We start from the raw sequence: 22,875 nt of genomic DNA on the forward strand, positions 1-22,875 counted from the left end.
CCCGGAGGACCTGGGCCGCCTCACAACTGGGCAGCCCCGCTCACCGACACAAAGCCCACAACCGCGCCCAATAGGGAATCGGCCCTGCGGCCCTCCTGCCACTCGCCCCCAACTATCAAAGTCCACGGCGGAGCTGGAGGCAGATCCCGCCCTTGCAGGGCTGGGTAAGAGACTGAAACTTGGAGAATGAACTGCAGGCGCCGCACGTCTCGGGCAGATATAAAATCCGGTCTAAAATCGGAAGCAGGTGCCGCGAGCCCGGACCCGAGCGCTCCTCTGGGACGTCCAGCAGCAGAAGCGAGCCCAAAGCCCAGCAGGGTTCTCCGCGGGACTCGGGGTTTCAGATATCGCCCGGCTCCTGGGCGCTCGCCCTGGGCGCACGCGCAGTCGCGAGGCCGCGCAGCGGACTGCATCTCCCAGCAGGCCCCGCGCCACAGGCCACGCGGCGCCACTGACTCGGGGGGTGGCCAGTTTCCTGGCCTCCCCGAGATGCCGATGAGCTCCCGGCTTCCGGAGCCGACGAGGCCGCAGGGGCCAGTGGGATCATCTTCAGCCAGCCCAGAGTAGCCGAAGCGGGTGGGGCCTGGCTTGGGGAAGGATTCATCGGGGGAAGCTTATTAACAATTCAGATTTCCGAGTCTCACCCCGACACTGACGCACTGGAGAGCGCCTGGCCCTGGGATCTGCGTTTTCCCAAACGCTCCGGAGTAATTCTAACCCAGGTTGCCCGGCAGTCACAACGGCCTCAAGCTTGTTTTCTTCGCTTGGATCCAGCAGCCCTGCCCCCAGTCACTCCCAGAATTTCTGGACGCGCCCCGTGGCCCCGCCTCTCGTCTCCAATTGGTCTCTCGCTTGTCCCGTCCCCGCAGGCAAATCTTCCCTTCTCATTGGTAGGTGGTGAGTGTGTGGCGAAACCTGACCTAATGGGCACTGGAGTTCGCAAAACGTGACCCGGAAGTTGGTCACGAGCAGGCGCCGTGGGCTTGTGGTCGCCTAACTCGTGCGCTGAGACTTCCGGCGTGGGAGCAGAGGTCTGAGTCTTGCGTGGGTCATCTGTAGGGTGGGAAGCGTGGCGCTCGGTTCCTGCCTCGGGGAAGTCGTGGCGCAGATGGGCCACGGGGTCGGCGTGGCGGCGCTTGGGACCGACTGAGGCCTAGGCGCCGGAGCCGGCCGCGCCTGGGCTGGAGCGGGGCTCCTCGGCCTGGACTAGGAGCCCCCAGCCCCGGGCTCCTGCTGGCGCCGTCCATCCTTACATGGGTTCAGGGCGCCTTCGTAGGCGGGCACGGCTGGTTTCGGGCTAAGGCGCTCTGGAGACCTGACGATGGCGTCGGGCCCGGTCTCCCAGGAACGGGAAGGGCTCCTGATAGTGAAGCTGGAGGAGGACTGCGCCTGGAGCCAGGAGCTGCCCCCGCCTGACCCAGGGCCGAGCCCCGAGGCCTCCCACTTGCGCTTCAGACGGTTCCGCTTCCAAGAGGCAGCTGGTCCCCGGGAAGCCCTCAGCCGGCTCCAAGAGCTTTGCCATGGGTGGCTTCGGCCTGAGATGCGCACGAAGGAGCAGATCTTGGAGCTGCTGGTGCTGGAGCAGTTCCTGACCATCCTGCCCCAGGAGATCCAGAGCAGGGTGCAGGAGCTGCATCCGGAGAGCGGCGAAGAAGCGGTGACCCTTGTGGAGGATATGCAGAGAGAGCTTGGGAGACTGAGACAACAGGTGAGAGAGAGAAAGAGCTGTTTTATCTGTGGTTTGTTTAGCCCTGAGCACTGGGACATTGCGCCCCCGGTCGAATTCAAGTAAATTGCCCTGAGTAGACCTTACGTGGGGAAGAGGACTTGTGATTTAACCTGGAACACTCATTCTCCAGATTTTCCCCAAATGAACGAAAGCAGTGAAGAGTGCCCTGTTTCCACGCGGAGGCAGTGTCCCTGCAACAGTTAGTGTTAGCCGGGGAGTTAGATCGCCAGCGTTCAAATCCTCAATCTACTAGTACTAGCTTTGTTACTTTGGCAAATTACTTGATCTCTTTCGGCCTGTTTTCTTATTCGTAAAATGAGGGTATTAACATACTTTCTAGGGCTTAGAGGGAGAGCAGCATGTAAAGTTGTGAACACTACTAGCTTATAATGAGTGCTTAGTACTTGTTAGCTGTTGTTATATTAGGGTCCACGGTCTGGTCTTCTCTGCAAAGCTGGGCCTCCGTTAATTGTGAACTTTGAAAGATAATTTGGCACCGAGGCCCTGAGGTCGTTGGTCCCCAGGGCTGCCCCAATTTAGCTTATCCTATAGTGAGGAATAGAAGCACCTAGAAAAGGTGGGGAGAGCAAAAGGGAGTGAGGTGTATCTTAAGAGCTGTGTGGGGAAGGTGTGCTCTGGGAGTGGGCCCTTTCCCTAACCCCTCCCCCTGCACATGGGATCAAAAAAGCCTTCAGTGTAAACCGTTTTTCTGTTACCTGGGCCCAAAGGGATCGCCTGAGGTTCTCTGTTGAAGGCTTGCTCTCAGTATCCTATACTAATTTCCCTTCCTCTTGGGCCCTGTTGTGATGAGTGATGTGGGTTGGTTCCCAGGTCACAAACCATGGGCGGGGAACAGAAGTGCTTTTGGAGGAGCCTTTGCCTCTGGAAACAGCACGAGAGTCACCGAGCTTCAAGCTGGAGCCAATGGAGACTGAGCGAAGCCCTGGCCCCAGGCTGCAGGAGCTGCTAGGCCCCAGCCCCCAAAGGGACCCCCAGGCTGTAAAGGAGAGGGGTGAGGCACAGTTATCTGGGCAGGTGGGAGGGAGGAGGGGCTTGGGGGTTGCCCCCGACACTAGCAGGATGTAGCACCGGTGCGAAGGAGAAGGAATTTCTGAAGTTCAGGTTCTCACCTATGGAATGAAAGACCTGCAGTTGGTGGTGTGGGTTCTCCTGGGGCTGGGGGAAGGGAAGGGAGTCTCAGTAGAGCCCTTTTTTATGCAGAACAGAGGCGATTTAGAACCACTTGAATGATGCAGGGTTTGGAGTGCTTCTCTTGGTATTCCTTCCCTCTCACCCTGTCATTTTGGATATCAGCTTATGTTAGGCCTCTATGCAGTTTAGTGTCATCCGCAAAAGCAGAGACTGGGTGTTGGGGAATGGATACTGTGTTTTAATAATCCTTGGGTTGCCAAGAGTTAGGAATGCCATTCTCATTATAATTTCTGTCACCTTCAGCATTATCTGCTCCCTGGCTTTCTCTTTTTCCTCCTGAAGGGAACGTGGAAGACAAGGAGATGACTGGGCCCCAGGTGATGTGGAAGTTTCCATTATCTCCCCTCAGCACCCTTCCTCCCCTGAGTGTTGGGGGTGGGGGGTTCTCCATGTGGAAGGTCCTTTCTCCCTCACCACAGCGTCTCCCCCACTGCTTTGTCTGTTTCACACCTCACTTGTAGGCCTGACACCCTTCTTCCCCCATGACGTGTGCTTGGCATCCCTGGATTTTGCCCCTTTAACCCATGACTCTGCTTGAATTGTTCTTGGTGCATCAGGGGCTAAAGGAGATCTTGTGCTGTTTCAGTTGCCTGAGAGCTTAGAGGACGTGGCAATGTACATCTCCCAGGAGGAGTGGGGGCATCAGGATCCTAGTAAGAGGGCCCTCTCCAGGGACACGGTGCAGGAGAGTTATGAGAATGTGGACTCATTGGGTAAGGACTTCTTTTCCAGGGATGATGACTGTGCCATTTCTGACCAGGGTCCTGCCCCTTATTCATTCACCTCCTGGACACAGACTCTGAGTTTTGCCAGGAAGCCTCCACAGGAGACTTCCCTTTGTCTAAAGTCCCCTGTATGACAGTCATGTATCTGCCAAGTGGCACAGTTGGCACAGGCAGCCCTGGACTGGAGTCCCAGCTGCCAGAGCCTAAGGCGAGTCTGAGCCGTGTGGACTTCCTAGGGCAGAGCAAATCCAATGCAGTGACAACCTGCCAGCATCATACACATGCAGTGTCCCAGGATGCTGGGGGGGCTCTAAATGGTTGATTCCTTGCAATTTTGAGATGCTTATTCTTATGAGCTCGCCAGTGTTTCCTGTGTTCCGTTAGTGTTTCTAGGCTTATCCCCAAAGACAAAAATTTCAGGGGTAGTAGGATCAACATTCCTGCCTATCATCTCTCACAGCCCATAAAAATTCAGAAAGTGGGGAGGGTCTTGTGGAAATTTGGAAACAATGTATAGCTCCAAAGTAGGCTAAATCATAAATTAAGATGCACCTATGTCTTGTACTATTACTCAGTGTTTTAAAATTATGCCTACAGAATATGACAGACTGACATATAGTTGGATTTATGTGGAGGATATGCCAGTATTTATTGTACAATTCCCTCAACTTTTCTGTATGTATGAGAATTCTTTTAGTAAGTTGGGGAAGTCTTAACATGAAACAAGACTGTGTGTACATTATGATTATACCTATGTTGAAACACACCAGTAGAAAGACTCACTGGCGTGGTGGTAGTACCAGTTACTCAGGAGGCTGAGGGGAGAATCACCTGAGCCCGGTAGGTCAAGGCTGCAGTGAGCTATGATGATGCCACTGTACCTCAACTTAGGTGACAGAGTGAGACTCTGTTTCAAAACAAAAAAAGACACACTGCACATTGTTTCCATATATCAGGTTTGCCTAAAAAGTATCACAACTATACATTTGTTGACACTAATTCTGCAAACGCAATCTCGGCTTGCCGCAACCTCTGCCTCCCGGGTTCAAGTGATTCTCCTACCTCAGCCTCCCGAGTAGCTGGGATTACAGGCATGCACCACCATGCCCAGCTAATTTTTTGTATTTTTAGTAGAGACAGGATTTCTCCATGTTGGTCAGGCTCATCTTGAACTCCCGACCTCAGGTGATCCACCCGCCTCCCAAAGTGCTGGAATTACAGGTGTGAGCCACCACACCCGGCCTTTTTTTTTTTTTTTTTTTTGAGGTGAGTCTTACTCTGTTGCCCAGGCTGCTCTCGAACTTCTAGGCTCAAGCAATCAGGAAGTGTGCCACTGTACCAGTTTCCATATTACTTTTCACTGCTGTGATGTCCAAAGTTGAACATGGCTCTTTTAGTGAGAGATGCTAAATAGGAGATCAGATTACAGCTTGTTGGAATTAAACTTCTGTTGGAGTCCATGTTTGCTGGAGGTGGAGGTTTTTGTTGTTCTTTTTGGCACAGCATAGAAATGGCACTTGTGGGTTTTAATCTCATGGTCCTCTTAGAGCCCTGGGTCCTTTTCTGATTGTCTATTATGTTGTATTTTCTTTCCCTGGAGTTGCCCGGTCAAATTTAGTTCTATTTTGTATTTATATGTAGAGACAAGGCTCTTTTATGATATTAAATGGATTATTCAAGGAACTGACCATGTTCATTTTATAGTTGTTTTAATTACAGTAGTGTACATTCTCATTGCAAAAAAACATGCCAAGTACCATGAATATGTTAAAAAAAATCGGCCAGGTGCAGTGGCTCACACCTGTAATCACAGCACTTTGAGAGGCCGAGGCAGGCAGATCACTTAAAGTCAGGAGTTTGAGACCAGCCTGGCCAACATGGTGAAACTCCATCTCTACTAAAAATACAAAAATTAGCTGGGTGTGGTGGTGCACGCCTGTAATCCCAGCTACTTGGGAGGCTGAGGCAGGAGAATCGCTTGAACCTAGGAGGCAGAGGTTGCAGTGAGCGGAGATCGTGCCACTGCACTCCAGCCTGGGCGACAGAGTGAGACTCTGTCTCAAAAAAAAAAATAGTCTCCCTCCCCTAATTTCTTTCTCTAGAGGTATCCACTGGGAAGAGTTTGTGTATATTCCAAGTAACTGCTGTCAGATTTATGGAGCATTCTGTATTTATCCACTGAGGGCAGGGAACAAGACTGTTTCCCTACCCTGGTAGAGGAAAGTGGCAGTACAGAAATCTGTTTCTTTCATTGTGAACAGAGTCTCACATTCCCAGTCAGGAGGTCCCAGGCACCCAGGTGGGACAAGGAGGAAAGCTATGGGATCCCAGTGTCCAGAGCTGCAAGGAGGGCCTGAGCCCCAGAGGCCCAGCTCCAGGTAAGGAATGAAGACGAGCGGCCTGCCCAGCAAGCAGCAAGGCTCTCACAGTTAAGAGTGAGGCATTTTTTTGTTTTGTTTTGTTCTGAGATGGAGTGTCACTCTTGTTGCCCAGGCTGGAGTGCAACGGTGTGATCTCGGCTCACTGCAAGCTCCGCCTCCTGGGTTCAAGCGGTTCTCCTGCCTCAGCCTCTTGAGCAGCTGGGATTACAGGCATGCGCCACCACGCCCGGCTAATTTTTTGTATTTTTAGTAGAGTCGGGGTTTCTCCATATTGGTCAGGCTGGTCTCCCTGACCTCAGGTGATCCACCCACCTCGGCCTCCCAAAGTGCTGGGATTTACAAGTGTGAGCCACCGCACCCAGCAGAGTAAGGCATTTGAGGATTTGGGTGCAGGGTCGGCCCAGCACAGCGGCCAGAGAGGTACATTACGTCCTTTGACCCTGCCATTCTCCATCCCAGTGAGGCAAGTGAGGAACCCAGGGTGCAGAGTTCAAGGAGGCCCTTACTCTTGAGCTCACTTGCCCCACCCTAGTCTCAGCCCTGTTCCATCCCACCCATTCCTGAAGGGCAGAAGCGAGAGGCTCAGCTGGAAAGGAAAATTCTAAGACTGGTCTCGGCTCTGATTCCTTGACCAGTGGCCCGACACTTTATCCTGATGCTTCTCCAGAGTGCTTTACCTTTAGGAGAGGATGGGAGACTGAGGTAGAAGCAGCCCTTCTGGGCTGCTGACCTAACAGGCAGCAGCAGACAGGTGGGATTTTCTTTTCTCCAGCATAGAAATAATGTAAGGGTTTGGTTTCTCTCTCTCTACCAGGAGAAGAGAAATTTGAGAACCTGGAAGGTGTTCCGTCTGTGTCCTCTGAGAACATCCACCCTCAGGTGCTGCTTCCTGACCAGGCCCGAGGGGAGGTACCCTGGAGTCCTGAGCTGGGAAGACCTCGTGACCGGCCGCAAGGGGATTGGGCGCCTCCCCCAGAGGGTGGAATGGAGCAGGCCTTGGCAGGAGCCTCAAGTGGCAGAGAACTGGGGCGACCAAAGGAACTGCAGCCAAAGAAACTCCATTTATGTCCCTTGTGTGGCAAAAATTTCTCAAACAACTCAAACCTAATTAGGCACCAGAGAATACATGCAGCTGAAAGACTGTGTATGGGTGTGGACTGCAGTGAAATCTTTGGTGGGAACTCACGTTTCCTGTCACTACACAGAGCACACCTGGGAGAGGAGGCCCACAAGTGCCTTGAATGTGGGAAATGCTTCAGTCAGAACACCCATCTGACTCGCCACCAGCGCACCCACACGGGTGAGAAGCCCTATCAGTGCAACATTTGTGGAAAATGTTTCTCCTGCAACTCCAACCTCCACAGGCACCAGAGAACACACACGGGGGAGAAGCCCTACAAGTGCCCTGAGTGTGGGGAGATCTTTGCTCACAGTTCCAACCTCCTTCGGCACCAGAGAATTCACACTGGAGAGCGACCTTATAAGTGTCCTGAGTGTGGGAAAAGTTTCTCTCGGAGTTCACACCTCGTCATTCACGAAAGAACTCATGAGAGAGAGAGACTTTACCCCTTCTCTGAGTGTGGGGAAGCTGTGAGTGACAGCACCCCCTTTCTTACAAACCATGGAGCCCACAAGGCAGAGAAGAAGCTCTTTGAATGTTTGACTTGTGGGAAAAGCTTCCGGCAGGGCATGCACCTCACCAGACATCAGAGAACACACACAGGAGAGAAACCGTATAAATGTACCCTTTGTGGGGAAAACTTCTCTCATAGATCCAATTTAATCAGGCACCAGAGAATCCACACAGGAGAAAAACCCTATACCTGTCATGAGTGTGGAGACAGTTTCTCCCACAGCTCCAATCGGATTCGCCACCTGAGAACGCATACGGGAGAGAGACCCTATAAATGTTCTGAATGTGGAGAAAGCTTCTCTCGGAGTTCCCGTCTTATGAGTCATCAGAGAACTCACACAGGTTAGTAACAGCGGGGTTTCTCTTTGCCACAGGTGAGGTGGCATATTCAGAGGGGCCTGTTGGCAAGAGCTGGTATTCCCTGCCCAGCCGACCAAATGACCTCTGCATTCTTCAGGTAATGGGGGCTCATTGTGAGGGAGGTGCAGAGGCAGCAGAGGATTGGCATGAAACTGAAAAGGAGTTCTGTCTGCATGAGAAAGGATGGCAAGTCTCTGAGGTGACCTCAGGGTGGAATTCTCTGTTAAGTCCACCCTGCCTCAGGGTGCTTCTACCCTCTTGGTCTTTTTAAAGCCAAGGTGTGATTTGGGTGCCTGACTGTCCAGTTTACCTTAACAAGTTTGGGAATCCATGTGATGTTTTTGATACTTCTTCCTCATTTGGGACATTCAGTAGGAGCATTTGGGCTTCCGGGACCCCTGAGACCAAAGAAGAGGGGCCAAGTGCCCTGGGAAATCAGCTGAAGGTCAACAAAAGACTGGTTTTGAGTTGCAGCTGTCCCGAAGGCCCCAGTTGGGAAGCCATGGGCAGTCCAGATCAAGCCACCACGTGCCCTACGATTGCCTAACAGGAGTGCCCATTGGCAGATCACACATACAAATGTGACCTCAGACAAAAAGGAACCAGAGGCCCAAGGGCAATAATAAGGTGGAATTTGCAGGTCAGCCCAAGAATTGGCAGAGGAAGTAGGTGTCTGATTACCCTTTGTGGAGAATGAGATTCCCCCAACCTGTGTGAGAAAAATAAACAGCTCTGGAGTCTTCTTCCTGACTCCAGAGGAACAAGAGCATTCCAGGAAAGAGAGATTCCCTGGAAAATTGAAAATGTGAATCCTAGGGGGAAATTGGGGATTGTGTCTTTCCCTGTTGAAAATGTTTGGATGGGAATAAATATCTTCAGGAAACATAAATGTGTGTGAGTCTTCATTGAAAGCCTCTGTCTAGACCCCCGAGTGTTGATCTGTCTCCCCTCTGCCTTGGTCAGAGGCCCTGCTTTCTCATAGACTTACGGGGTTGGTCAGGAAGATTCTGACAAAGGAGGTAGCAGACAGGCAGAGGCAGGTGAGGTCCTGGCAGCCTCCAGGCTGGGACTGCCATGTGGTAACAAAGGGTCAAGCCAAATAGCTGCTGGGGTGATGCTGTCATAGGGTCTGTAGAAAGTATTCTTTCCTTCTGAGGTCTATAGCAGTAAAAATGTTTTCAATTCTTTGTTTAGAATGTTTACATTCTTGTTCAGTAGCTGAGGAAGATCTGACTCTTAGAGAACAGGATATTTTGGTCTTGCAACTGATTTCCAGGGTGGAAGCTAAGATGGTCTCAGTATAACTGAGTTATTGATTATTAATGGTAGGAAGATATAGGAGATGGAGCAATTATTAAGGGAAAGCATTATATTTATTTTTTGGTAGACATGGGGTCTCACTATTTGCCCAGGCTGGTCTTGAGTTCCCAAGCTCAAGCGTTCTTCCCATCTTGGCCTCTCAAAGTGCTGGGATTACTAGCATTACATTTTAGAATGGCATATCAGAAATAGGAATTGTAGTAGTGTGTATCTGTGGGAAACGGGGGAGTATTCTAAGAGTAGGAAATCAGATGCCAGGAAAACACCTCAGGATACGAACCCGGAGGAAGGTATCCAGCTGTTCTTCGGGTGAAAAAAATGAAGAAACAGTCCTTTGGGAACAGGCTGATGGATATAGCAACTGGAAGTCGTGGAAACAGCGCTCCATTGATCCTTCTCTCAGCCCTGCCTCAGTTTAGTATGAGTTTTTCTTTGGTTGTCTGAGCTAGTTTTTTAATATCTCACTATTTCTCATTTCTGTAACTTCCTCTTAATCAGCTTGTGCACAGGAGGAGGGCAGTGGTGGTGTGGGGGTTGAGGTCAGGGAAGTGGAGGGTTAGGATTAGAGAGATCAGAGTAGGATCAGCAGGACCACACTCCAGTGGAGCAGTGCAGGGCCAGCCAGGCTGCTGATGTCATGAATTAGATGGAATGTAAAGCTGGTGTTCCTACAAAGCACTCTGGTTAAGATGGCAGTTTATGTGGACAGAGACTGGAAAGCGCCCCTTCCATCTACTCTCCCTTGGTAACATCACCCACACAGATCTTATGATGTGGTCCAACTGGTGCTGCTCATACTTGGAACACTGCAGCTTGAAGCTAGAAAATGACTCTCGGGTATTTGCCCTAAAAAGGCATTCCAGTGGAACGCTTCACTCAATCTTCAGTCTAGTTCCCCTTCTAGTAAACTTCACATGCTTAGCTGTTCTTGGCCTGTTTTAATGAGATGACATCACAGAAAATAACTACAGAAAGCAGCCCTATGCCTAGCATGTAAGAAAGTACTCTATTTGTGCCACCTGTCAACAGATGATCCAAAAGATTTCCTTCTAAGCACCTAACACTGACTGAGGTCACTGAAGACCACAGTGGCAGGAATTTCAGGGACTGATGACATCTCCTTCCCTTGTACTCATGTTTGAGAGAGTAGGTCTGATTCCCTTACTGCAGGCCCCCATGAGGTCTGATACGGTTTGGCTCTGTGACCCCACCCAAATCTCATCTCTAATTGTTATCCTCATGTGTCGAGGGAGGGACCTGGTGGGAAGTTCTTGGATCATGGGGACGGTTTTCCCCCATGCTGTTCTCCTGATACTGAATTCTCCCGAGAGCTGATGGTTTTAAAAGTGTAGCAGTTCCCCCTTCACTTGCGTGCTTGCTTGTTCTCTCTTGCCACCTTGTGAAGAAGGTACCTAATTCCCCTTTCCCTTCCACCATGATTGTAAGTTTCTTGAGGCCTCCCCAGCCACACAGAACTGAGTCAATTAAACCTCTTTTGTTTATAAATTACGCAGTCTGTGTATCTTTATAGCAGTGTGAGAACTAGGTCACTGCGAGAGATGTCCAAGTTAGTGCTTTTTCACATTAATACTTTGCCCACTAGGGCTCTTGTAAAAGAAGCCAAAACAGTTTGAGTGGCTTTTATGTCACAGGGAGACTAACCCTGGGACAATAAGGACCTCTAGCCTCTAAGTCCAAATGGGTACAAAGGGGTCTTGGGAGATGTGGAGTGACCCTGAGCAGCAGCCATACATCCTTAGGAAAGGTAGCACATGAAACCAGCAGAGATGCTGGTGGGTGAGAACCAGTGCCACATCTAAGCCGTGTGAAAAGGCCTGGCAGGGTCAGGCTGGGGAGCAATGATGACAAAGCCAGAGGTGGGACACAGACTGGAAGAAGTGTTTTAAAAGCACTGAATTTTTCAGAAAAATCCATCAGAAGTCACTTTAAAAGTTTTGATGGCTGTAATGAAAGAACTTTTGGGTCTCAGCACCATAATCTGAAATTTGAGGTTTTAAACTCAGCACTTTTTTGTTTTGTTTTGTTTGAGATGGAGTCGCTCCGTCGCCCAGGCTGGAGTGCAGTGGCACAATCTCGGCTCACTGCAAGCTTCGCCTCCCGGGTTCACGCCATTCTCCTGCCTCAGCCTCCCGAGTAGCTGGGACTACAGGCACCCACAACCACGCCCGGCTAATTTTTTGTATTTTTAGTAGAGACCGGGTTTCACCATGTTAGCCAGGATGGTCTCGATCTCCTGACCTCGTGATCCACCCGCCTCGGCCTCCCAAAGTGCTAGGATTACAGGCGTGAGCCACCGTGCCCGGCCTAGACTCAGCACTTTTTAAAGAAGAGTGATTCATTACATTAACTGATACTATTTTGGAATGTGCAAAATCACCACTGCTTTAAAACTTGTAATTTTTGAAAGTGTTTCACAAGCATTTGAAACAACTAAGTCATGTAAAGTGTTTTAATGTGTGTTACAGGAAAACCACCTAGCAAATTTCTTGGCACTAGGAGACTTAATTTTGGAGGTCAGGAACTCAGGAATAGCTAGATGAATTCAAGCAAAATGCATTTATTTATTTATTTATTTGAAATATTTTCTTTAACTCTTCAGTCTAGCTTGCAAGCACTCCCAATTAAAAATTGACTTCTGTTCTTGAAAGGGCAGTTAATATTTCCTTCCCATCATACACTTTTTAATAAGAGCAGCTAAACCTTGCCTGAGTGGTACAGTGAAGAGGCGCTGGGAATGATCTAGGTTAAGTTCAACAACGACAAAATGGTTGAGGAAAAATGACTCAGATCACAAAAAAATTCTGAACTTCCAGTTAATGTTATTGCTCTCAATTAGCTACAGAGACACCTTAAATGTCTCAAAAGATTCCGTCAGAAATCTGGTGGCTCTCAAGCATCCCCAACCTGCTCCAAGGAGAGTAGTATTTCTCAAGGCAGCGAGAACGGGAAAGAAAAACATTAAGGAGTATCATTCTGAAGTCCAGCGTATGTTTTTGGACATCATGAGGAATTGCTTACCCTCCATTCCGTTCAAGGAGGCCAGTGCCCCACTCCCGAGGTGCTGCTGTCCTTGAGGGAGTTCTCGGCTCTCCTGGGCCTCCCGGGAGGAGGCCAGCCCCAGCACCCGGCACAAGGGTGAGGGCCTGGACTTCTCGGAGAAGTTCCTATCCCCGGGAGTGATTTGCAGAACCAGAGACTCCCTTTTCAGGCTTGGGCAAAGCAGACGCCTCCTGCTCCGCATCGGCTCACACGCGGCTGGGCCCACGAGCCTCCTCCAACCGCCGCCCCGGGCCTCGGGGCTGCCGCTCCCCTGAGCGTCGGCTGTGCCCCCAGAGGCGAAGGCCGCCCTGCACCCGGTCCCGGCCTTTCCCTGTCCTCTGGCCGCTCCTCCTCCCGCGGCCGTCCCGGGACCTGTGCCCAGACCCCTGGGGCCACGATCACGCCCCCGCCGCCCAAGTTACTGCCCCTCCTCTTCCTTCCAGCGTTCCCGCCCGGGTGGTGTATGGTGGTTGCGGTGTATGGTGGTTCCCGCAAGCACAGCCGCAGGGGTTTCCTCTCCTAGACTCGAGGCGGTGGCGCACCTGCACCCTCTAAAGCTTCCCCGTCGGCCCTCGCGGTCTAGCGGGAGGCGCGGAGGGCGGAGCGACGCGATGGGAGAGCCGAGCTGGGGTGCGTGCGAGCGGGCGCCAGGAAAGCGCGGGGCCGCCCTAGGAGCTGGGCCTTTCTTTAAACAGTGGGAGGCTCACGAAGCGTCTAAAGCCCGAGGCTCCCCTTTTTGTTTTAGTTCGCTCTCTTCTGGTAAGAGAATAAGGGTTGGGCAAGAATGGAGAGGGGACAGAAAAGGAAGGCAGGGCAAGTGAAGAGGCAGAGTCGACGCAGAAGGTGAAGGGGGCTTGGACCAGGGCAGGGCAGTGAGGAGGAAGAGTGGAGAGGAGAGATCCAGGAGGTGGAGCGGTCAAGACTTACGTGGGCCGAGACCCGTCTAAAATCGTAGGATGTCCCTCAAGGACACTGGCCTTGACCTGTCTTTCCTGCTCTTCTCCGCCAGAGGCCCCCAGGGCAACGGTCCAGGGACCTTGCAGCTTGCCTGGGAGATACACGTGCCCACCGCAGAGACTGAGCCCCTGCTTCACAACTTTAAATCCCAGCTCAAAAGTCACGCACTGTCCTCTCAGACACCTCCCCTGCTATCCAAGTCTCAAAGGCCCTCCCTATGCTCACTTTGGCTCCGGCCCTTACACATCCCATGGTGGTTTGTTCTCATTCATTTTCTTGGTTATTCAGAGCTGAATCTCCAACAACATGCTATTGTCTAGTACATGAAACAGTTAACAGGAAGTTTCCAGAATCAATAAGTACTTTTGAAAACTGGGGTGACTCTCGGTCACTCTAGGAATTTATTATCACTAAAAAGAATGATGATGTTTGATGCAAAGACCCAAACTAAAAAGAACTAGAGAGCTGCCCAGAGTCCTCATCTGCCATCCCCCTCTGCTTCCACAATCCATCCTGTCCCAGGCCTGGAAGGTCTTTCAAAAGAGGCAAAACATCAAGCAAAGAGTAATTACTACCCTCGCCCTCACCCAACCCCAGCTTGCAGTCATTATGGACTAATCTTAAAAAAAGAAAAAGTCAAGCTGCTTGATGTTAAAGGTCTCCCATCTTCCACCAGGCTGCAGACTGCATAAGCCAAGAAAGCACAAATCAAGCCTAAACTGAATGTAAAAAGGATGCCCAGTGGCAATGTTGATAAATTTTTTCTACAAGTTCTGGGTAATAGAATAAGACACAAAAAAGATAACTACTGAATTTACAAGGTGAAAATATCAGCAATCACTACTAATAAAAAAGGATCCCACTTACAGCAACAACAAACCTACCTAGGAACAATAAAAAATATGAGAACTCCATTAAATGAAAACTGCACTTACAATTTGAAAGGAGAAAAAAGGAATGTAAATTCTTCCCAATTTTACTTAAATTATGAATAAATTCCCAGAGGGAGTTGGTGTCTGGAGGAGGCTTGAATAAATTTTATGCTGAAGTTGACTTAGTATAGTAAGAATAGCTTGTATATTTTCGAACATGGAAAGTGGGGATTTGCTTTTCATTAAAATTCACAGGCCGGGCGCGGTGGCTCACGCCTGTAATCCCAGCACTTTGGGAGGCTGAGGCAGGCGGATCATGAGGTCAGGAGTTCAAGACCAACCTGATCAACATGGTGAACCCTCGTCTCTACTAAAAATACAAAAATTAGTCAGGTGTGGTGGCACGCGCCTGTAATCCCAGCTACGCAGGAGGCTGAGGCAGAGTTGCTTGAACCCGGGAGGCGGAGGTTGCAGCAAGCCAAGATCGTGCCACTGCACTCCAGCTTGGGCAACACAGCGAGACTCCATCTCAAAAAAAAAAAAGAGAGAAATTCACATTAGCCAGTAATGAAAATGGCAAGGTACTACAGCAACAGTAGACACCAGTAGTACTGTATTTAGTCACTCATTTTATACTATAATTGCCTAGTATTCACCACTGTAACAGAATACGCATCTCAGAAACAGATTTTTTTTTTTTTTTTTTTTGAGACGGAGTCTCGCTCTGTCGCCCAGGCTGGAGTGCAGTGGCGCGAACTCGGCTCACTGCAAGCTCCGCCTCCTGGGTTCACGCCATTTTCCTGTCTCAGCCTCTCAAGTAGCTGGGACTACAGGCGCCTGCCACCACGCCCGGCTAATTTTTTGTATTTTTAGTAGAGACGGGGTTTCACCACGTTAGCCAAGATGGTCTCGATCTCCTGACCTCGTGATCCGCCCGTCTTGGCCTCCCAAAGTGCTGGGATTACAGGCGTCAGCCACCGCGCCCAGCCAGAAACAGATTCTTGAAGATAATATATGAGAAAGGAAACATTGAAAGCCAATAAGAACTAATTATCCAAACAATGCTTGTTATTTGCAAATATCAACTCACCTGACACCTTATATTAAATAGGGAACAACCATAAAGATACCATTCTTTTGGTTACAAAATTAGCAAAAAGCTAAGAGCATAACAATATTCAATGTTGGGATTGGTGCCTTGGGAAAAGTACTTTCAAAATAATGGCAAGAATGTGAAAGCAATTTAACAGTGTGTATCCAAGTTTTTTCAAAAGTTCATTCTATTTGACCTGGTAGTTCAACTGATATGTTACATCCCCTGGTGGCGTATTGAAAAACCATCAAATGTAAGGTTAAGAGATTTTAATGACCTAAGGGAAACTCTCAGAAATAGTGCAGCATGATGGTTAAAAGCCTGAGCTTTGGCATTAAATAGAACTTAAGTCTCATCTCTGCTATTTACTAGTTTATGTGACCTTTGTCAAGTTACTTAATCTCTCTAAATCCGTTTCCTTATGTATCTGAAAAGGGAAGTCATTATTATGAAGACTAACATATATATACAATCCTATATACTCTATAAATGCTAACTTATTAATAACAAACCATAAAATATGTTGACAGTAAGAGATAAGGTTTTATTTACAATGTAATCTCCCTATTTAAAAAAATATATGGTATACATCGAAGTGTTGGGGATATCATTAGTCAATAGAATTGAGTGCTTTTTATCTTTTTTTACATATTCCCTATAATCAGCATGTTACTTTCACAGTAAAACAAACACTAAATAGATAGTAACAGAGTTAAGAAAGCAGAGTGTGTTTTACCATTAAATTGAAAACCTAATCTATCCTTATCTTAAAGCTAACTAGAACTAGTCAGCACAGTTTCATTGTTATATACTATGATTACAAACTAATGCTTTTCTCAAAGGCATTCCACCTTATATAATCTGGGACAATACTTCATTATTCAGATCCTTGTGTAAAATTTAAAAAAATGAATTTATGAAACACAAATTTAAATAAATTTAAAGAAACACAAATGTATTATTTTTAAACTGTAAATTTTATAACCATTATATAAATGGACACTGATATACAAAATAATGTCAGTTGCTAAAATATGACAATTCACAGCTGGCCTACATCATATAATGGCAGAAATCTTTAAACACAAAATCTAATGATTAGAACCAGAAGTTGAAGGCCCACTGAAGGAGTCCTTAATATTATGAGGCCTAGGTTTCAAAAAGCTACCAATTCTAGAATGGATTTTACTCTGGAACTGTTTCTTGACTATTTCTTGTTGCATCTCTTTCAGTGTGAAGTGGAATCTCCGAAACTCAGGTGTGGCATCAACAAAGTCAAGAAGGTAGTCCAAACTCTGTCTTACAGCAGATAATTTAAATTCAGCAGTCTGCTTTTCAGCTTCTCCTCCTTTTTGAACAACTTCCTTTGTTATTCCACCTTTGGTTTTTAGGAGACAACCCTTTTCTTCATCTCCATTTAACCACACCCTATCATCATCCAACTTAGTTTCCAACTCTCCACATTTTTCAAGAATTTCTCTATAATCCCCATCTTCTAAGCCTTGAAAATCATATTCAGGTTCCTTTTTGTAAAGAAGATTTTCCCATGCATTTGCTATGGTTATTTGTTTTACTTCATCCCAACTTTTTGCCCAGTTAAAAATTGCACTTTTTATATTGTAGATTTTAATTTTGGAAACTCCTTTATCTCCTTTCTCTTGCTCATCATCACTTTCTTCAAATATTACAAGACTCTCTTCAAGTTGCTTCCATCTATATAGCCGTTTGCAGCTCAAGATCACACCTTGATTCATTGGTTGAATCAAGGCTGAAGTGTTATGGGGAAAGAACATACATTTTATTCGACCATCCTCACTGGTTAGGGATTCAGAGGAAGGATGAGCCGGGCAACTGTCCAGAAGTAACAATGCCCTGACGTCCTCTTCATGAAATCTTAGAATATTAAGTTGAAAATGTCGGACCTCAGGAACAAAGTTTTGAAAAAACCATTCTGAAAACAATTCTCTGGTGAACCAAACATCTTTACTGGGCTTATATATCACAGGCAATGTACTTGTGTCCTCTTTCACACTTTTGGGCAGTTTTGATTTTCCAATAATGATTGACTTTAATTTATGAGTTCCGTCTGCATTTGCACATAAAAGGGCAGACAACCTTTCTTTGTTTATTTTCTTCCCTGGTAGGCAGATATCTTTCCTACTTGCCTGAGAATTTTCTGGCATTGACTTCCAAAAGAGGTCCGTTTCATCCCCACTGTATAGCTGAGCTAGACACAGTTTCTCCTCTTTGATTATCGTGGACAGTTTTTGTCGAAATGGCTCAACATTTTCAGAAACTGAACTTAGGACTTGTTCCCCACATCCTTTTCGGTTCCCAATTGCATGCCGATTTCGAAATCTAAAAAGCCAACCAGTGCTAGCTTTGAAATCTGTTCGCCCAAAACACCGTGCAAATCTCTCTGCAGCAGCCTGAAGCTCCACGCCTCTTACTGGAACACCGGCTGAGCGTTTCTGTTGGTACCACATGTAGACCGCATCATCTACATCACCATATTTGGCTCCGGTTGTCCTCTTTCTCTTCTCAGCCCCTACTAATGGCATGTCCTGCTTCAGTACAAAGTCCAGAATTAACTTCTTATTTTTTTTAATGTCATAAAATGTTGACTTACTGATTCCAAATTCATCCATTACACTTTTAAGTGATCGTCCAGCTTCGATTCTACTTAGAACCTTCATTTTCTCCTCCAAATTCAGTGTTGTATATTTCCCTCTCTTATTCATACTGAATTTAACTCTGAACCACCAACAGGAGAAAACAAAGGGAAAAGCCTTAATGAATTGGCAAAAAAAACCCCCACATTTTTTAAACAAAACTTAGCTCAAAGCCCCAGAAGGCATTGTATTGGAGGATAATGGACTGAAGGGGATAACCATGACTGAAGAGCTAGTCTAGAGGTGGAGGTCTTATGTTCTCAGAAAGCTGCCAGTTCCAAAGTCCTGTCTGGCTCTTGCTCCTGCAAGCCATGAGTGATCATTTTTCGGAATGCCTCCTACTTCTCTCTTTTGACAGATACAACAGCCTCAGTCAGGAATGACAGGAATACCTGCATACTTTCCCTAACTCAATACCGGAAAAGGGACAATATGAAGAGAGGAGGGATTGAGCAAGATGTGCCCACAAGAAAGGACCCAGGTGGGATAAGTTTCCATAAAAACTGATGCTTGAGAAGAAGGGAGTGTGAAAGACTCAAAGGCAATGACAGAGTAATCCTGTGTGTAGCAGAGATGCAATGTGGCTTCTCTCCTTCCAAAAAGACCTGATTTTACCTCACTGCTAGAAAAGAAAATGGTGCTCAAATTGCTTTGTACATAGCGTTCACTGGGCAGCAGTTTATCTACCTTTATAAGGGCTCCAAGCTACAAGGACCCTGACATTGGGATGTATGGAGAGCTGGAATTCAGGAACAGTTGTACCGAATCTTGAAGTGAAGAAGAAAGTAGTTTCTGTTGTATATATGAATGAAATCCAACTTTTATTGCATTCAGTATAGTATTCTCAAGCACCATGCTTTAACTTGAATGTCTCTTGTGTTTGCCAAGGTAATATGTAAGTCTGTAAATAATTTATTTGTCAGTGGCACTTTACCATTCTCAGATCTTCTTTCTTGGGAACATCTGATGTATTCTCAAGTGCTATTTTTCACTGAAACAGTTCTCTGTTTGAGATATTATCAAGTTTCAGAATCACAGCAATTCTTAGAGATGAGCCCAAAAGTTTTACAAATATTTCACCATACTTAAAAAATTTTAAAGATCTGTCCTTTCATTTGTTTTCCTAAATTTACATTATAAGTAACATACTTTTTATATTTGAGACTTTGATTTCTCTTCAGGGTTTATTTTACTTAATTTGAACCAAGACTCAACTTTTCCACAGAAGAAATCTAAAAGGTTTCTCTGCTGCTGTTTCTGATCAATTGTTTCTCATAAATCCTACTGGCAAACTCTTCTGTCCCTCTAGGCCCTCAAATACTCTTTTCAGGTCCTCCTGGTGCTCCCCAAAGCCATTCCAGGTCCTTAGAAATGTCTTAGTCTAGATTAATTTCCTGGTTCTTATTCCAGATACACAACCTCATGGGAAGAAACAAAAACTGCCACTTTTATCCATTCCAGGTGCTATGAAGAAAGAAAAGTATGTCAGAGAAATAAGGGAAATGGCTGGTATCTCAATTATTCTTCCTCTTCTTTAGGGCAGAATCTGACTGGCCCATTCATTCCTCAACTACATAGAATTCTCTCTCTCTCTCTTTTTTTTTTTTTTTTTTTTGAGACAGAGTCTTGCTCTGTCACCCAGGCTGGAGTGCGATGCTGCCATCTCGGCTCACTGCAACCTCAGCCTCCCGGGTTCAAGCAATTCTCCTGCCTCAGCTTCCTGAGTAGCTGGGACTACAGGTGTGTGCCACCACACCCGGCTAATTTTTGTATTTTTTTGGTAAAGACAGGATTTCACTATGTTGGCCAGACTGATCTCGAACTCCTGAACTCGTGATCCACCTGCCTCAGCCTCCCAAAGTGCTGGGATTACAGGCGTGAGCCACCACGCCTGGCCCATAGAATTCTCTTAAGTCTCTCATCTAAAAACCCAGAAGAGTCAGACCACTGGTTTTCCTGTAATATTCATTGCAAGAAATGCCAACTATGAGTTATGGAGCATGGAGAAGATTACAAGAGAATATGGTAGTAATTAGGGTGTGGAGCCAATGGCAGGCTACGATCAAGCAACTTTCTAAATGAGGCAACTATAATTAAGGCAGTTAGTAAGTGATAACTCAGAGATAAATCTTGGTTTATCTCTTTCACTTATAAATGGAAAAATAAAAAAATATTTGCTAGCCAATAGCAGCACCATTAACTCGAGCCAGTCACCTAGCAAAAATATTCAGGCCACTATGACAGTCGTGTGGGTGTCTCAGAATTAATGTATTTGCTTTCAATGCTTCTCAGCTGTGCCGTCGTCTTTTTTTTTTTGAGATGGGGTCTGGCTTTGTCGCCCAGGCTGGAGTGCAGTGGCACAATCTCGGCTCACTGCAACCTCTGCCTCCAGGGTTCAAGCCATTCTTGTGCCTCGGCCTCCCAAGTAGCTGGGATTATAGGCATGCACCACCATGCCCTGCTAATTTTTGTATTTTTAGTAGAGACAAGGTTTTGCCATGTTGGCCAGACTGGTCTTGAACTCCTGACCTCAAGTGATCCACCCACCTAGGCCTCCCAAAGTGCTGGGATTACAGGTGTAAGCCACTGCGCCCAGGCACAGTCATCATTTCTAAAACAGTGCCCAAGCAAGGGGAGGTGAAACCAAAAGGAAAGGCTCAAGGAACGTTTGTGGGCTTCAAAGGATAAGCCACTATGGCAGCAAACGTCACACAATGAAAATCATCAGTGCCTCTTATTCACTATTCACAATTTGTGCCTTGCTGCCTCTTTTTCCCATGAATCCCTTTTCCCTTTAACCAACTTCCTATGTTATTAATCAGGCCTGTCAATGATATACAAAGGGCACTGCTTAGCACTGCTAGCAGAACTTCACTTATTCAACTTAATAAATTCTAATTATATATTCAGCATTAGGCCAGGTGATGAGAATCTTAATGCTGAGGATGTTACTGTCCACTGGTTCTGATAGACTGAGAACAATATTTACTTCTGAAGAAATGAAATCCCAACCTGGCTGAGATTTTAAGGAAATGAACCTACTTAGACACATATTCAAGTGACTTAGGCAGATGCTCATTATTAAATCTCTGTTTATCTTTCTCTCTCACTTAAAATGGATCAAGATCTATGCCTAAGAGGAGTTACATACCATCCCATCCAAAAGCAAAAATAGCGTAATGGCCTCTCATCTTCATTCTTACCTTAAACTTACCTTAGATGAACTGCCATAGAAAGCAGCTCAGACAAAAACGCTCAAATTGTGCTCCAGGATTTACCTTTTTTTTTTTTTTTTTTTTTTTTTGAGACGGAGTCTCGCTCTGTCGCCCAGGTTGGAGTGCAGTGGCGTGAACTCGGCTCACTGCAAGCTCCGCCTCCCGGGTTCACGCCATTCTCCTGCCTCAGCCTCCCGAGTAGCTGGGACTACAGGCGCCCACCACCACGCCCGGCTAATTTTTTTTGTATTTTTTAGTAGAGACGGGGTTTCACCATGTTAGCCAGGATGGTCTCGATCTCCTGACCTCATGATCCGCCCGCCTCGGCCTCCCAAAGTGCTGGGATTACAGGCGTGAGCCACCGCGCCCGGCCAGGATTTACTTTCTTAAATGCACTCTTTTCATTCCCATTCAAAGGACTCCAGTATAAGTGCCACATAAACTCGTTTTCTAACTTTTAAAACTCTTCCTCTAAATGCAGCCCAACTTAGTAAAAACCTACCTAAGATCTCACACTCTAATGTTTCCAGCTTTTAAAGCCTTTACTCCTACCCTTCCCTCTGCCTGGAATGTGTCTCCATTCCCTGCTGTGGACAAAATCCCTCAAGGTCTTTTATAATTTCCCCCAACCCCAAATCAACTTAGATTTTCTTGGAGTTCTCACAGCATTCAGTTTATGTCCTATTCTTACCTTGTGTTACTGATACTCACGAAATTGCTCAGTCCTTTCAAGAGACTGCTTAAGGACAAAGACGTCTTACTCAACTCTGCAATATTGGCTACACATAGCTGACTTAATAAATAGTCCCTTGACTGGTATAAGCTGACGTTACAAAAACTGGTAATTCGGAAACCACTCATACTGGACTTATTAAATAATCCCTCAACTGGTACAGACTGACATTACAAAAACGGATTAATTCAGAGATCACCAAACACCCAAAACACTTAGATTCTTACAACTATGATTCAGTAAATATGTGTGGAATGCCTATCTTACCAGGTGACTATGTTAGGCGCTGCATGAGATATAAGATGAAAACAAGGATCCCATTTTCTAGGGAAGAAATACTGGAGTGGAAAACGCAGAGGATAACACAACAGGAGAGCTATTTCCGATTAGCGGCCGCCACTGCTGAGCTATGTGACCCTGAGCAAGTCACTTCTTAGGTCTCCGTTTCTCTGTCAAGGAGAGATAGAAAAAGAACCTATTTCACAGGTTCAAACCTACCTCAAGTAAAAATAGTTGTGGGGAATGCATCACGAGACCTAGAAAACGGTACAAAACCCTAGGGGGGCCGTTGTTTCTGACCTAGCGAGTGGCCCGACCCGGACAAAATGCCTCTTCCTCGAGGAGGCTGCGACGAGCCCAGCAAGAGCTCAAGCACGGCCGGCCGGGCCGCGGGAAGCCCGACGACACGGCGCGCGCAGCTGGGCGGCGACCCTTACCCGGCGAGGCTCCCGGGACCAAACGCCGCCCGACAGCCACGCAGAACAGACGTGGCAGTGCGACGCCTCCCCCACTGGGGAAACGAGACAGCGACAGCCACGCGGTGAGCCGGTGCAAGGCCCTCTAGGCTTCGGCGGGTCTGGACACTCGGTGGCATTAACCCTTCCCGCCGGGGCTGGCGGCAGTTTCTCTGGCG

At 47.2% G+C, this 22,875-nt stretch overlaps 2 protein-coding genes and 1 non-coding gene across 4 annotated transcripts; 1 reads left to right on the plus strand and 2 right to left on the minus strand.

The window, feature by feature from the left end:
- The first annotated feature begins 958 nt into the window (after window positions 1–958).
- ZNF263 (zinc finger protein 263) lies at window positions 959–8,929 on the plus strand. 2 transcript variants are annotated; one of them, XM_009250399.4, is made up of 6 exons: window positions 959–1,708; window positions 2,561–2,741; window positions 3,224–3,258; window positions 3,528–3,654; window positions 5,928–6,044; window positions 6,862–8,929. In XM_009250399.4, the coding sequence occupies exons 1-6, from the start codon at window positions 1,322–1,324 to the stop codon at window positions 8,025–8,027; spliced, it is 2,013 nt and encodes a 670-aa protein (XP_009248674.1). In that variant the 5' UTR covers window positions 959–1,321; the 3' UTR covers window positions 8,028–8,929.
- Window positions 8,930–11,696: 2,767 nt separating this feature from the next.
- Window positions 11,697–22,769, minus strand: LOC103892622 (uncharacterized). The gene is made up of 3 exons (XR_010137811.1): window positions 22,679–22,769; window positions 22,230–22,411; window positions 11,697–14,777 (listed from the first exon to the last, which is right to left on the minus strand). It is a non-coding gene; the product is annotated as an uncharacterized LOC103892622 (transcript).
- Window positions 16,301–18,083, minus strand: TIGD7 (tigger transposable element derived 7). Its single transcript, XM_063717532.1, has one exon. The coding sequence runs from the start codon at window positions 18,081–18,083 to the stop codon at window positions 16,434–16,436; it is 1,650 nt and encodes a 549-aa protein (XP_063573602.1). The 3' UTR covers window positions 16,301–16,433.
- Window positions 22,770–22,875: the final 106 nt, after the last annotated feature.

Source organism: Pongo abelii, chromosome 18, assembly GCF_028885655.2.
Source record: "Pongo abelii isolate AG06213 chromosome 18, NHGRI_mPonAbe1-v2.0_pri, whole genome shotgun sequence".
NCBI lineage: Eukaryota > Metazoa > Chordata > Mammalia > Primates > Hominidae > Pongo > Pongo abelii.